Source organism: Nuphar pumila, chromosome 15, assembly GCF_984573655.1.
Source record: "Nuphar pumila chromosome 15, dmNupPumi1.hap1.1, whole genome shotgun sequence".
Taxonomy (NCBI): Eukaryota; Viridiplantae; Streptophyta; class Magnoliopsida; order Nymphaeales; family Nymphaeaceae; genus Nuphar; species Nuphar pumila.
Window position 1 is genome coordinate 36,761,228 of NC_143263.1, and position 15,911 is coordinate 36,777,138.

The 15,911-nt window shown below is 39.7% G+C and overlaps 1 protein-coding gene across 4 annotated transcripts in view; it reads right to left on the reverse strand.

Annotated features, from left to right (window-relative positions):
* The window catches only part of UVR3 (DNA photolyase family protein), a 131,555-nt gene that overhangs the window by 41,825 nt on the left and 73,819 nt on the right, over nt 1–15,911 (reverse strand). For all 4 annotated transcript variants that reach the window (XM_089988993.1, XM_089988992.1, XM_089988994.1 and 1 more), the window contains 5 exons: nt 14,060–14,146; nt 13,860–13,931; nt 548–661; nt 305–392; nt 117–212 (listed from right to left, as the gene is read on the reverse strand). In XM_089988993.1, coding sequence (XP_089845119.1) covers nt 117–212; nt 305–392; nt 548–661; nt 13,860–13,931; nt 14,060–14,146 — 457 coding nt within the window. The remainder of the gene's footprint in view (nt 1–116; nt 213–304; nt 393–547; nt 662–13,859; nt 13,932–14,059; nt 14,147–15,911) is intronic.

Sequence of the window (15,911 nt, forward strand, 5' to 3'; positions counted from 1 at the left end):
TCTCCCATTATTGACTTTACTTTTTTCTGCAGTCCATTCTTATTAAAAACATGGACAATCCCGATGTAATTTCTTAATGCACCTCCATGAATTTGGTGGAAGAGAAAAAGGCAAACCTGGTTCAGGATAATCTTTCCCAATTATGCAGCTGGCCTTTCTTTGTACACTCAATGGAGCAGTCCAAGGTTCATAGATGTATTCTTTGGGCATATCTAGTATTTTTGAAGGAATTCAGCTAATCGTCAGAATAAATTTGGGAAACAAGTTTGCCATGAAACAGCGTACAATTGAATCTGTATTTTACCTTTTAATGCAGGGATGAAGTGTCTGACAAATTTTCCATCAGGATCATATTTCTTTCCAAAAGATGTAGGGGAATATATACGATGATACTGAAAGGTTATATTAAACATGTCATCCCAGAATTCATTATTTGCTAAACATCAGAAAGCTATCAATCTATACTTGAGGTTACCAATTAAGGCTAAAGGGCTACTGCTTTAAACAATTATTCTTTCGAGAGCCTGAGAGACATTGTACCATGTACCTGATAAAAAAAGGATGAGCAAGAAAGCCACAGCCAGTTGCCGTTATTAATTGACCAGTCAGAGTCTATAAGAAGTCTCTCGAAAACATCACGGCCTTTTTCCCAATGAATAAACTAAAGGGAAGATTCCAAATCAAATTAATAATACTCATGAATATCAATCCAACAAATCAATACGATCATGAATATCAGTACTAAATTTTATTAATGAACAATCATTTAGCAAGAGCATCATAAGCAATATCAAGTATCAAAGTTTAAGAGAGAACAAAGATGGGTACAAAAGGATATTCATAAAAAAATTTAAGTAACACAATCTGCCAACCACATTGTGATCTCCTTTATGGACAAAAAGAATGTTTCTGATACATGTATTGGACGAAGTCAATGACTTAGAACAGCTACCAATATGCAAGTATATGACAAAGTGCTTCAACAGTTTCATGCAATATTTTAGAAACAATCAAGTTCAAATAAACACTCTAGTAGTAACTGTAATATGAGTTCAGTGGGAACTGTACACATGTTGCAACATTTTAGAAATGATCCAGTTAAAATAGGCAATCTAGTAGTAACAGTAGTGAACAGTCAGATAATTCAATATTAAGCCTACAACAACAACAACTACGCCTTCATCCCAAAACAATTGGGGTCGGCGATATGAACCAACAAAGAAAATCATTCTGGGTCTTCCACATGAATCCTTCTCCTCCATTCATTTCTATCCAATGCCATGTCCTCGGTGAGGTTCAAAGCATTCATATCCTTTCTTATCACCTTCATCCATGTCTTCCTAGGCCTACCCCGACCACTTTTAACTAATATATTTTTCCATTTCTCCACCCTTCTAACTGGAGCAACATTAGGCCTTCGTCGAATATGTCCAAACCACCGTAAACGATTCTCTCTCATCTTATTTTCAATGGGTGCAACGTCGACCTTCTTACGTATCTCCTCGTTCTGAATCTTATCTTTTATTGTATTTCCAAACATCCATCTCAGCATACGCATCTCAGCTACACTCATTTTTTTAATATGATGTCTCTTGGCAGCCCAACATTTCGTACTACATAGTAAAGCGGGCCTAATAGTCGTCCTATAAAACTTTCCCTTCAACCGCAATGGTATTCTAGGATCGCACAACACTCCAGTTGCACTCTTCCATTTCATCCACCCAACCTTTATCCTATGATTTACATCTCCATCAATTTCTCCATACTTTTGAATGATAGATCCCAAATATTTGAAACAATCATCCACCGGTATTTCTTGCTCACCAAGCTTCACTACACTCCCATCACTACTTCGTTGCTTACTAAATCGACATTCCATGTATTCTGTCTTACTCTTACTCAACTTAAAACCTCTTGCTTCCAATGTCTGTCTCCATAATTCTAACTTAGCATTAACCCCAGCTCTAGACTCATCAATCAAAACAATATCATCAGCAAACAACATACACCACGGCACATTTTCTTGAATTGATCTCGTAAGCTCATCCATCACTATAGCAAATAGGAAAGGGCTTAAAGCAGATCCTTGATGTAACCCAACCGTTATAGGAAAATTGGTTGTCACCCCTCCACAAGTGCGGACATTGGTTACTACACCTTCATACATATCTTTAATTATACTAATGTACTTGAGAGAAACACCTTTCTTCATCATTGTCCACCAGAGAACGTCTCTAGGTACTCTATCGTAAGCCTTCTCTAAATCAATAAAAACCATATGCAAATCTTTGTTCCTCTCTCTATTTCTCTCAATAAGTTGTCTAAGAAGATGTATAGCTTCCATCGTTGATCTTCCAGGCATAAAACCAAATTGATTCTCTGATATCATGACAATCTTCCTCAACCTAGACTCAATCACCCTCTCCCAAAGTTTCATAGTATGACTCATGAGTTTTATACCACGATAGTCTGTGCAATCTTGTATATCACCCTTATTCTTATATAGAGGCACCAAAGTACTCTTCCTCCACTCATTAGGCATCTTATTTTTCGGTCAAATCTTGTTGAAAAGATTAATCAACCATTCTAAACCTTTCTCTCCCAAGCATTTTCAAGCCTCGATAGGTATACCATCTGGGCCAACTGCCCTTCTTGATTTCATTTTCTTCAAAGCCTCTGCAATTTCTTTCTTTTGAATCTTGCGCATGAAGTCACGATTCATCTCATGAAAAGGAATGAAAAAGTCTCCAAGATCCTGAGCATGACTTTCATTAAATAGCTTATCAAAATAATCTTTTCATCTCTCCTTAATCTCCTCATCTTTGACTAAAACCCTTTGTGTTTCATCTTTGATACATCTAACCATACCTAGATCCCTCGATTTCCTATCTGTCATCTTTGCAAGCCTATAAATATCTTTCTCGCCCTCTTTGGTATCCAACTTGTCATAAACCTCCTTATATACCTTATCCCACGCGTTCCGAACTACTTTTTTAGCTTCCTTCTTTGCTATCATATACTTCTCCAAATTCTCATTATCACGATTTTTACTTAGATTTCTATAACATTCTCTTTTAACCTTAATAGCTAATTTGACATCCTCGCTCCACCACGATGTATCCTTACCTAGCGGTGCACCGCCTTTAGACTCAGCAAATACCTCCTTAGCCACCTTTTTCATGCCACCCGCTATCTTATTCCACATACATTCTGAATCCTCCTCGAGACACCAATCAACTTCCTTAACTACCCGCTCTACAAACATTCCTTGTTTAGCTCCTTTCACTGCCCACCATTTAATTATAGGATCTATCCTATGTCTATCCCTTTTGCGGCATTGTTTAATTCTAAGATCTAAAATTAAGACTCTATGTTGTGTAGCTACACTTTCTCCCGGTATAACCTTACAATCGATGCAACAACCCCTATCTCTCTTTCTATGTAGGAAAAAATCTATATGACTCGTATTAACCCCACTTTTAAATGTTACTAGGTGAGACTCCCTCTTCCTAAACCAAGTGTTTGCTAAGATCATATCACAGGACAAACCAAAATCTAAAATCCTTTCTCCACTTTCGTTTTTTTCTCCTATACCATAGCCTCCATGGATACTCTCAAATCCATCCCTACTAATGCCTACATGATCATTAAGGTCACCGCCGATGAAAAGCCTTTCTCCATAAGATATCCCTTGTACTACTCCATCTAAATCTTCCCAAAATTGACGCTTAATGGAATTATCTAAACCTACTTGAGGTGCATAAACACTAAAAATAGTAACAATATTCATACCTAATACTAATTTAATAAGTAAAATCTTATCACCCTTCCTACGGACCTCAACTACATTATCTATAAACTCACGACTCATAACAATCCCTACTCCATTCATATTCCAATATTAAGCCTAATGAGTATAAATATAATAGGGATCTCAAAATAACCTCCTTTTGTCTTATGAACTTTGAAGTTTATGAAGTATTATATTTGACCCTTGAAGTGAAACAATGTTATATCTATTAATTTTAGTATTTTAATATATTTTTATTTTCTTAGAAAAAATTTAGGGTCTCTAATCAACCGATTAGCCTCACCTAGGAGCCGACTATGGCTTTTAGGAGCCAGCTCCCAGGCAGTCCCTATAGCTTTTGGATATATACAAACATACATACATAAGAGAGAGAGAACAGTCCTTTTTTGCATAGGTTGCCTCTCCTGAAAAAACTTTAGTTTTCTTAGAATTCTCTCAACATGTCAACCATGTCAAACTCAAGCAAACCCCTATTGTCTTAACAATTTGGAGGTTGTCTCATCATGATTGTCCTCTTCTCCCCTTTCCTACTCAGATTTAGGGTTCTTTCATGTAATACCTGTGATTCTTATCAGATAAATAAATTTAGATTTTTGAGCCATTAAGGATACAAGAATATTTTATTGTTTTAATTATTTATTCGTAATTGGATCTTGGATAACCTATTTGGATCTTCAATGTTGGATCCCTAACATCCTGTTCAGATATTTTAGATATCGGATCGCGAACCTTAAATTGAATATTTAATTGGATCCTTGAAGTAAATCGGATTTTTATGAGAAAATTTCTACAACACTTTAGTAGGAATTGGTATAGCTTGAGGCGATCTTCGGATCCACAATATTGCATTTGGATCTTCGATATCAGAACTTCAATATTAATCTGGATCCTTGTATCGAAACCATAAAGATCAATGTACATTTAGTTGGATCCATAATAATTCATTTGGATCCATAGTTCCAAATCAGAGTATGATCAAAACTTCGGATTCCTGGATCCGAATTTATTAAAAGGATTTACGAAACACAATGGATCCTAGACCCATAATAAGTTATGTAATTTTTTGGTTAACGTAAATGGATCCATATTAACCTATGAAAGACCCACAAGATTGTATCGAAGAATAAACCAAATGTATTAAGAATATAATATTTTAAAGCTTGTAATATTTTGAATCCTCAGACAGATCCAAATTGCCCAACTGGGTGGTTTCATTAAAGATTTGGGTCGAGGGTCTTGGTGGGGGCCAACCCGAACCCGTACCCAATTCGGGTGTAATATATATATATATATATATATATATATATATATATATATATATATATATATATATATATATATATAAATAAAAAAATAAGATAGTGATAATAATACCAAGTATAAATATATATGGATCCGCAGTTGGATCCGTATGGGTTCAAATTGCAGACCCAACCGTAGGCAAACCACGGATACACACCGCAGCCAGATCGTGGGTCACGGACCCGACCCAGACCCGTTAGGGTTAAAGCTGAGGGGCAAGAGTTCTTCTCCCCCCTCTGCGTTCCTCTCCTTCTTCCTCCCTCTGCTAGGGTTTCCTAATTCGCGCCTTCCCGCACCCTTAAAATCACGCAAGGGCGAGGGGAGGCCCTGCGCTCTTCCTCTCTCGCCTCTCTCTCGGCTCTGCACTTCCTGCGTGCGACTGAGCCGACACTGGACCTCTCTCTCGGTGGGCAATGTTGGTTGATGGCAGTGCCGCCTTCCTCTCGCCGTCGTTGTTGTCGCCAGCAACCTCCCAACAACCCGAGCCATTGTCCTCTGCAACATCCCTGCCTCTCCTCTCGTCTCCCTGTTCCTCTCGATAGTGGAGTCGTGAACGCCGACGACATCCTTCTCGCAGCAACGTCAGCCACCTTCTCCTCTCGTTGTAGCCTCCTCAAATCGCCGGAACAGGTAGGATGCTGTGATTTCTTTTTGGTGGGCTATGGAATGTGATTAGGTGTGTGTGTGGGAAAATGGAAAATCCCCAATTTGGAGGTTTTTCTGTCAACCCTAAACTGAAACCCCAAATCCACGTTTTGGGGGTTTCGGATTGTTATTGTAAAGGGGACTATGGTGGTTCACATTTCTGTAAAATGGGGAGAGGTTTTCGATGCATGTGATAGGGTTTGGTTCAGTTAAACGAAAGAAAACTTTTATGGGGTCGTTGTTCTGCTAGATGTTGATTCAGTCCCTTTTGTTTACTCGACTATATCACCTCTTCTAAAATGTGGTGTAATCAATAGGTAGTGAGTTTTGCAGGCTTGATTCGTTCATGAGAATCGAACAGATTGCTCCTTAGTTTTCTCATGAACATCTGTATTTTAATCATTTGTATTTGTTTCCTCTAGATGGCTGAACATCGTAGTCATCTGTATTTGTTTTCTCTAAGTGACTGAATTTGATTCACAATATGTAAATAAGTTAGATTATCGATCAATGGAAAATCTACTTGGCAATCAAATGTTATCACTGTTTCCGCTAAAGGGGACTGAGCAGAAGGTTTGTTCGTTTCTTGTCATCAATGTTAATCTATGTTGTTGTTTCATCATATGGTTCTGAAATTTAGTTTGATTAGCCTTGTATGTGATATCAGTGATCCCTGATAAATGAAATCTATAGGTTCATAACAGTGTGAGTAGGGATTAGGAATCACCATGCTTATTTTGTGGGATCGTTAAATTTATTTGGAAATGGATTGAAACATTTGATGTCTCTGAATGTACATACCTGGTTGAGGTTTTGTGGTCCGTGTGCGTGCGTAGGGAATATTCTCATGAATTTGAAATTTCTGTTATGCGTAATCTGTTGCGGGAAAAATCCTGGAAACATGTATAAATGAGAATCTAGTTGGATTTATATTAAGTTGAAATTCAAGTTGACATTTACCTGCATATTCAGTTCCTAATTAGATGCCTATAGGTTGATGTTCGGTTCCATATGAAGCTGCATATTAGTTAGATGCTCAATGCCTATGCAACTGCATAGTAAATGTATGTTCAACTTCGTACAAAGCTGCATAGCAAGCTAATATTTAATGCAAACTTAACTGCATATTAGGTTGTTATTCACTGGTACATGAAGTCATATATAAAACTAATGCTCAAATGCATATTTAGTTGCATAGTAAAATGATATTCAGGTTCATATACTAAGATGCATAATTTAGTATGTTCAAATGCCCATTAAGTGGATATCATCTAGAAGGTTCAAATGGCCATTAAGATGTTTATTCTCCAATGTTCTTATGCATGTTAAGTTGTATATTTTTCTGAAGTACTATTGCCTAACACTACATATTTGCTGAAAGTGTCAAATGCCAACTAAGTTGTATATCTTGTGGAATGTTCAAATGAGAATGTGTTTGGAGAAGAGTATCTAGTTGTATTACCAAATCTCTAGGATTACACTGCATGCTCAATAAAGGACACCAACAGTGTGTAAAACACACATAAAAAAAATTCGGACCCGGGTCGGGTCGGGTCTGGACCGGACCCGAGCCCATCGCCGTTAGTGTTTTAAAACCCGACACAGGAGGTCTTTCTCCTGTGCGCCGCACCCCCCCCCCACCGCGCATTCGACCCGATAAGGGAAACCCATCGGGGTTTCCCCTTTTGTCGCCCCTCCCCAAGCTCTTTAAGAGCGTTGCGGGAGGGGAGGATCGATGCCCCGCCCCCCTTCTCGTTCCCTGCAGGCGACAACCTCGCCGGCAACCCCGACCGATGCCTCCTCCTTCCCTGCGCACGCCGCCGACCGCCAGCCACCTCGCCTCCTATCCTTCCAGGTACGCCGTCTCCACCTTCTTCTCCTCCTCCTCCTCCCCCTCCCATCTCTCTCTGTCACCTCGCTAGGACGCCGGCAGGCGGCGCACGACCTCTGTCGCGCCCTCCCATCTCCCTCCTTGCCCATTGGAGACTCGACAGGGGGCCTACAGGGCCCCTGTCGTCCCCTTCTCTCTTTTGGGGTGAGCCGGAGTGCCGGCAGCGGCCAATGGCCCCTGCGAGACCCCCTCGCCCCGATCTCTCTCTCTTCGGCAGGGGTTTGTCCCCCTGCCATCGTCCTTTCGTCGGACGGCAGGCGCTCGGCCCCTGCCGATTCGCTGTCGTCGACAGGGGTGCGACCCCTACCGCTTCAGTGCTGTCGGCAGGGGTGCGACCCCTGCCGCTTTAGTGCTGTCGGCAGGGGCTAGCCCCCTGCCGATTCATTGTCGTCGGCAGGGGCTCGACCCCTGCCGATTCGCTGTCGTCGGCAGGGGTGCGACCCCTGCCGCTTCAGTGTTGTCGGCAGGGGCTAGCCCCCTGCCGCTTCGTTGTCGTCGACAGGGGTGCGACCCCTGCCGCTTCAGTGCGGTCTGCGGGCGGGGCTCGCCCCCTGCCGCCTCGCTGTTTTTTACAGTGGCTCATTTCCCTGTCGCCCCATTGTCGTCGACAGTCGGGGGATCACTCAGTGCCGCCTAATCCTACCCTTGCCCCCGTCTCACCATTAATTATATTAGCATAATTGAATATTTCACACTCTTGCATATTTACGCAACGGGTCCAGTTCGCGCTCCACGACCCGACCCTCGTATCATCTACACTCGTAGGCGTACGCAGCTGCACGACATCCCAAGGTTGGGTAAAGTCGCACAAAGGGCAATTGATGAACGTATTTAAGTTGAAATGATTAAGATGTCATGCTAGATATGCTTAGAGTTATATTGCTTCTGCATTGCGTATTATCATGTTTGTATGCTCATGGGTCGAGGTACAATTTCATTCTTCGATCATTATTTTGCATAGTTGCTTATATTTTTGCCTGCATGTTTCCTTTGAGTGAGGTACGACTTCGTGTCTCATGTATTACTTATGACCTTATGTGTTTGTCTATCTAAGTGGTCAATGTATGGTTTTGGTACCTCGTGTATTACTTATGTGCTTTTCCCTCGATGTGCGGCATCGCAAGTCGAGAGTGGTTTGTTGACATGTTATAACCTGCATATGCTCACACTCATGGTAAATATGTACTTACATAAATGTAGTCTTGTGCCTATCCTGTTATCACTTGTTTTCAAAACACTAGAAGTTGCACTTGAACGCTATAGTTCTTTTAAAGAGGATTTCCTTCTGCAAACCCAGGGCTCTTCAAAGTGCACAACCTTTGCAAAGTTAAGTTTTAAGTCCTGTCGGATTTCGAAGTCACATATAGGCCCTCCCAGGTCCACACACTTGGGAGAAATATTTTATAATCCCGATTCGAGTTGCGACCCAATTCGAATAACCCCGATCAGGGGCATGAGCATATGAATGAGTGAGGTTCTGTTGAAGGACCCATCCTTTATTTATCAATCTAGTGTCACATGTTGATACTAAGATAAATTTTGGATGTAAGATTAATAGTGTTGTGCCTTGCGTGAATGACTTAATGTGGCATTAGGGCTTTTAAGGATAAATCGTGTCAAATGAGCACTCCTTTATTCTTTGGATCATTATGAAGTTGTGTGTTGGGTGTTCCTTTTGAGAAGCCCACACACCTCCCTGGTTCAGTATAGCGCACTTTTAGACATGCACAACATGTCAAGTACTTTGTTGATCGGACGAGAGATCCGAGATGACATTGCATCATGAAATATGAAAAATGTTGTTGAAGTGAACTCAAGACTTATCTTGCCAGACTATCTTCTTTTGCAGATAATATTTGTTGGGGTTTCTTTTGGTGGAACCATTACCCTTTCATCGTAGTCGTACTTTTGACAAGTACGACCGTACTTTTTGACAAGTACGTCTTCTTACGTTGCGATGATTGGATGAGTAGGTTGTGGCAACCTCAATGAGTGCAAATAACAAAATGTTGTGATCACCTAAATAAGTGATGTTTCCGCCTTCACCGGCAAGATACTCGAATTGGTCGAAAGGCCAGAGTATATAGAATGGGTCTTCAGTTAACTACCCCTGATGTACTCATTCGAATCGCTGACTCCTGTCAGGAGAGAGGACAGGAAGGTACAAAACTTCGATGGACAGGCCATTAATGGCAGTTACGAGCAAAAGACTAGGCTTCCCCAGTCATCGGAGTTAGGGGAATGAGACTACCATAATTATCCTAGGTGGTAGCTCTCCATGTTTGGGATGCATCCATTGTTTATGCTGCTTTGGGGATTTCTCTCTTGGTCCCCCACCGTCCCCTTAGGTGCGGACTCAGTCAGCTATCCGGGTTATCATAAAACACATAGCATAATAAACCCCCGGATTAGTTTAGGTTGTTTCTAGAGTCGTGCCTTGTGCGTACCCGCTTGGCCAGTTAATATCGAAACATAATTTAAATCCGATCAAACAATGTGTTCAATTATGCACGTATGAAAGTTATAGGGTACAACAGGTTCAATACTTATGGAATTGTGTGTGTGGTTGATGAATCATTGTATTTTTCTAGTTAACTTTCTTGTGCAGTGCTTTGCTTGTAATAGTTAGCCTACTTGTGCCAGTAAAATGCTTGTAATAATTTTAGCATTGTGCTCATGATAGTTGCTTTGTGAATCTGTTGAAATTAAATTGTTATATAATTGTCTGTCTACTTGACATATTAAATTATTCTGCTTAATTATGTTCAATATTGTCCTGTCTGTGCACCTACCAGTTTTTAGCGAAACTGACCCATTTTATGGGCAGGTAATGGATAGGTAATACAGTCTGCGATTGCACGATGGCGTGATGAGGTCAAGATAGAGCTCTTTCCCTGACGTTTCGCTCCTGAGGACATGTTGGTAAATTTGGTATAAAGTGTGATTCAAAATTTCTCTTTTATTAAACCGTGAGTTAATAAAACTGTTTTAGTAAGCTTCTTCTTGGTTTCAACAAACGAATTCTCAATTATTGAAACTTCATTTCTAAACCATTTGATTTCAATGGTTGTGTGGGATTTGACAAAGGAAAGTTTACGTTGTAATGCGCTCAAGGTCCATCGACTTGTGGTTTTAAAAATATCATTTTCCGCTGAAGTATTATTTAAACTCTGATTATTGTATGATTTCAAAGCTTTCTAAACTATTCTAAAAAGTTACAAGTCCTGGATTTTTGGGGCGTTACACAGTGTCTTTGTTTGTTTGGCGGAGCTTTTAATACATGTCACCCTGTGTTGGGATGTCACAAGTCAAAACCTAATGGTACGTTGTGGTAATTTGCTATTGAAGAATAAATAAATAATAATAATGATGATGAATGATCTGATAACCGAACCTATGGGTCGGTTTGTTGTGGACATATGAATGTCAAGCCAGTGTGTTGAGGGTCATGCATAGACCATCGAAGTTATGATGTGAATCTACATGAAAATGAAAATATAATATTGTTGTCCGACTGGTTTAAAGACACCGAGGCATTCGTGCTTGACTGATTTAAAGGCACCGGAGCACTTTGAGTGGGTTATGCAATCAATATGACAAAGGATTGGGACTCTTCTATACACCTTGGTAAAAGGACTAAGGTTGGGAATTCTACTGCTGTGGTAGTAGAAGAAAGTTGGGGAAATGCCCTGTACTTCGGGAAATAAATTAAATGAAAAGATTAACCCACTCAGATTTGGGTTTACCTTGGAGAGGGTAGGTGGTACAAAACTTCGGAGACATGTGTTTAACTGTTTTGAGCTATGTCACAAGGATTCGGCTAGCAGGGTGTCGCACCCGCGTCGACGCGACTCGACCCGGGTGAGGGTGCGGCACCGGGTGCGGTCAACCCAACCCTGGGTGCGTTGACCGCAGCCAGGGTCATTTTTGTCCATTTTTTTTTGGATTTTTTTTTTAAATTTTTTGCCCTATGAAATGGGCTGCGGAATTTTAAAAAAAAAAATCTTTGGGGGGAGCCCCCGGACCCCCCTTCCTGCAAGGGCAAAAACAATGAATCAGGCTCCACAACTCATCACTTTCATCTTTAGGGACAACCATATAAGATAAAAAAAAATGGTAAAAAGTAAGTTGGGCATAAATGTCATATCTATACATGATATATATATATATATATATATATATATATTATTTTTTACTTTTTTTACATTTTTGCCCCTATCGCACCCCATACCTGGGTTTTTTGGAAGTGTCGAATCCCCGCACCCGCACCTATGTGACATAGGTTTCGAGCGTAAAGCGACTCGTTGGTCCCAGTCCTCGGAGTTGGGGGACCCAGACTACCAATATATCCTAGGTGGTAGCTCTTTGTTCTTCTGCAGAAGTTAGGGATGCATCCTGTTTTGGTTTGGCCTTTGAGAGATTCTCTCGATCACTGGCCGGTCCATTGGGATTTCAGTCTCAGTTAGAATGTTCGGGTTAATAAAATAACCTTAAATAATATACCCCTGAACGTTCTCTTCTGTGATGGTTGCCTCGGCCCGCGTGTACCCGCGGGATAAGATAAAATAATCATTATTTAGAACAATTAGGTATCACAGTGAGTGGAGTCATTAAAGAGACATTTGCATATTCTTTCAGCATGCTTTATATTCTGAGCTTGTAATGAAACGAAATCCTAAAATGTGTAGATATGAGATAATGAAATTCATATTGTGGTTGTTACATGAATATTATGCATGTTACTGTTATTGTTGTTGCAGAATATGCTTAATGCCTTACTTGCTTAATTGTTGTTGCATAAAATGCTTTACTTAATTATTGTTGTTGCATAGTCTTCTTTACGCGATTCTGTATAGGCTGAAAATCGCACACGGCACCCACGTCACATACTTGACACATGATATACCTGCATTAAGAGTTACAGTTTTCCTACTTAGACGTGGTAGTCTAATTCCAATCAATTTACTATTTTTCAGGTAAAGAATAGGGTTTATGAGCGGCTGTGGGATGAGGCATTGGATCGAGATTTTTGGATTTATTGTTCCAGGGATCACTTGGGTTTATTGTAATTTAATTGTTTATATTATTTAAAACTCTAACGTTAATTTTCAGTGATAATGAAATGGAATAAATGTTTTGGGTTTGCTCTTCACGGTAATGTTCCGGAATGCTTAACCCTATAATATTTCTTGTTTCCGCGGTTATATTAATAAAAAAAAATCCTCTAAATTTTTGGGTTAAAATTTCGGGGAGTTACATTTCATCTTCCACAGTTTGCCAAATCAGCACATTGGAGAAACACCGATTTTCCTCCATATAATATTTTCTTTCTTTAAATAATAATAATCAGCATATCTGTTTTGATGAACCCATCTCAATCATTTCACTGATTTGGAGATGAATAGTGACTCTAGAGGTTCTCTCTTTTATTGTTTTACGAAAACCCATCTTCCACAAGAATGCTACTAGATTTATTACCTGCTCAAAATTGAATTGCAAAAGTTCTTATATGTGACTATGAAGTTGTCTCATAGATTGAACAATGAAAAATCTTCCATGCATTAGTATTTTTCATTTTTTGTAATTAAAACAAGTATATATGTGTTTAATTTTTGGACATAGATAATATTCAAATCATGAAAGTGAAACAAAGAATACAAGCTGAAAACAAATGTGAAGAGAACGGCCATAGAAATGTTTGACTGGAGCTGAAGAATATTTTTGTTGCCAGATCATATCATGGCTGACATGATAACAAAAGACCTTTTCTTGTTTATCAATTACAGGCATAATGATGCAAAAACAGGAAGCCATGGTAATCATGGTGTTATAGACCAACCACATGCAAATGAGAAAATAGTGCCGGAAATTTAAGATAATGGAGAAGATGTTGCTACTCATGAAGAAGTACCTATGAGTTCACCAGCCAAACCCCCAAGGTGTTTCACTTAAGAAAACCATACCATTAGACTATAAGATGAGTTATAAAAGCTTTTCATTAGAGCATTCAGCATTTTTTCCACACAAATTTCAAGCTAAACTAATCCATTTTCTTTTGATGAGACCAAATATGCAAAAAGATGTATAAAATGTTTCTTTGTTTTGTAATTGAACAATGAAATGCTGTAGCAAACTGTGTATGTATGTGAAAAAAAAAACCATAATGTAGTGGTATGTAATAGTGGATAGGAGCATGATGCGTCAATGTACCAGATCTCCACGAGTCAAGAAACAGGCCACAGCATGACGAGCAAGATGATGCATCCATCCCGACTTATGAAGCTGTGAAAACAAACAAAAGCAAGAAAAAACAGATATATGGCAGAAACAGATTGATTTTTTCAGTAAAAAAAAGTAATAATGAATAGATATATATGACCATTAAATAATACAAATTCACATGACCAAACCTGGATCATTATGGCATCAATCCAAGGATAACCTGTTTTTGCCTCTCGCCAAGCAACGAAAAGTTTATCATCATCATTCCATGGTATCTACAGAACCACATAACCTGTCAATATTGGTCAGAAGATGAACATGATCTGGCAAACAATTTATAAACAAACTGTTAGACTAATTTTTACAAGCAACAAATAATTTATAACCTGTCGGTATTTTGGCTGCAAAATCAGTTCTGTTGATAGCTTTTGTGAGTGTGCATTATTGATTTTTTGTAACTCCTTGTATATCGGTAAGTAGTGTGGGTTGCATTGAAGGGTTGTGTGTGCAACTCTTATTGTGGCTTGCATATTGGGCTGTATTGGTTTCTTTTGCAGTACTTTTGGGTATCATTGTTGTGGATTGGTATTTTGTGCAGCCTTATTTTATAGTTTGGGGTTGGTGGTAGATGGAGAAAGGAGATCCTATATAGTTGACCCCAGTGAAACTCGATGTGACCAACTATGCATTTTGGTCTGATTTCATGGTGGCAGTAATTAATGGAAAATGATTGAGAGGGTATCTTGATGGGACTAACATGAAGCCCAAGCCGGTGATGGAAATTTTGATGCTTCGACGAAAGAATGCAAGATGAATAATGCTAAAGTAAAGTCATAGATTCTTGGTTTGGTAAAGCCAAGGATTGCGATGAATATCTCTAAGTTTTAAGAAGCCAAAGATGCATGGGGCTATTTGAAGCAGGTACATATGCAAGAAAACTAGGTTCAGCGGTACAAGTTAATGCAAGACTTGAGGTCCTTGAAACAAGGAAGCACTTCTATCCAGGAGATACAGCTATTGTGGGATTCATTGGCTTGATTGAGAGCAACAAGAAGTGTGCTAAATGTAAAGATTATAAGGACCACATGGATGTAGAAACTGACAGTTTTGAGATCTGGTATAGCATCTACAGAGAGAGAGAGAGAGAGAGAACACAATGGCTGGGGCAGCAAAAGAATACACGACACAACTTGCTCTTCAATAGCCAAAATTGACGTCCTGTTAACCCCTTGGTAAACAAGTCTGCCACTTGATCTTCTGTTCGAACATGATGTAGTTCTATCTCCTTCATCTCGACTTTCTGCCGTATGAAATGTTGATCAATCTCAATGTGCTTCGTTCTGCTATACTGGATAGGATTACATGCAATGTTTATTGCGCTTTGATTGTCACATAAAAGAAAAGATTAAATAATTGTCTCCCCAAGATCACTCAATAAGTGTCTAATCCATGTGGCTTCTGCCGTGCCTGCAGCCATCGATCTGTATTCAGCCTCTGTACTCCATCGTGCCACTGCCTTTTGTTTTCTGCTGCTCCAGGATACTAAATTGTGTCCAATACAAGCACAATATCCAGAGACAGATCGTCTCTCATCTGGATCCCCTGCCCAATCTGCGTCTGTATAAGTGATGAGTTCATGTCCTCTATGCAGATTATCGTTCTTGCGATAAACAAGTCCGTCTCCTATAGTTCCTTTTAAATAGCGTAGAATGCGCTTCACAGCTTCCATATGACCCTCCGTTGGAGCATGCATAAACTGGGATACCTGATTGACAGCATAAACTATATCAGGTCTGGTAAAGGTCAAGTACTGTAACATTCCCACGAGACTTCTATACATTGTAGGGTTGACACAAAGATGACCATCTTTAGAGCTCAGCCTTTGATGTAATACACTAGGAGTACTGGCTGGTTTGCAATTCGTCATGCCGGCTCTTTCCAGAAGGTCAAGAGTGTACTTGTGTTGCATGAGTGTCAATGTGTCTTGTTGTCTGTCAACTTCCACACCAAGAAAGTACCTCAACTCCCCTAAATCTTTCA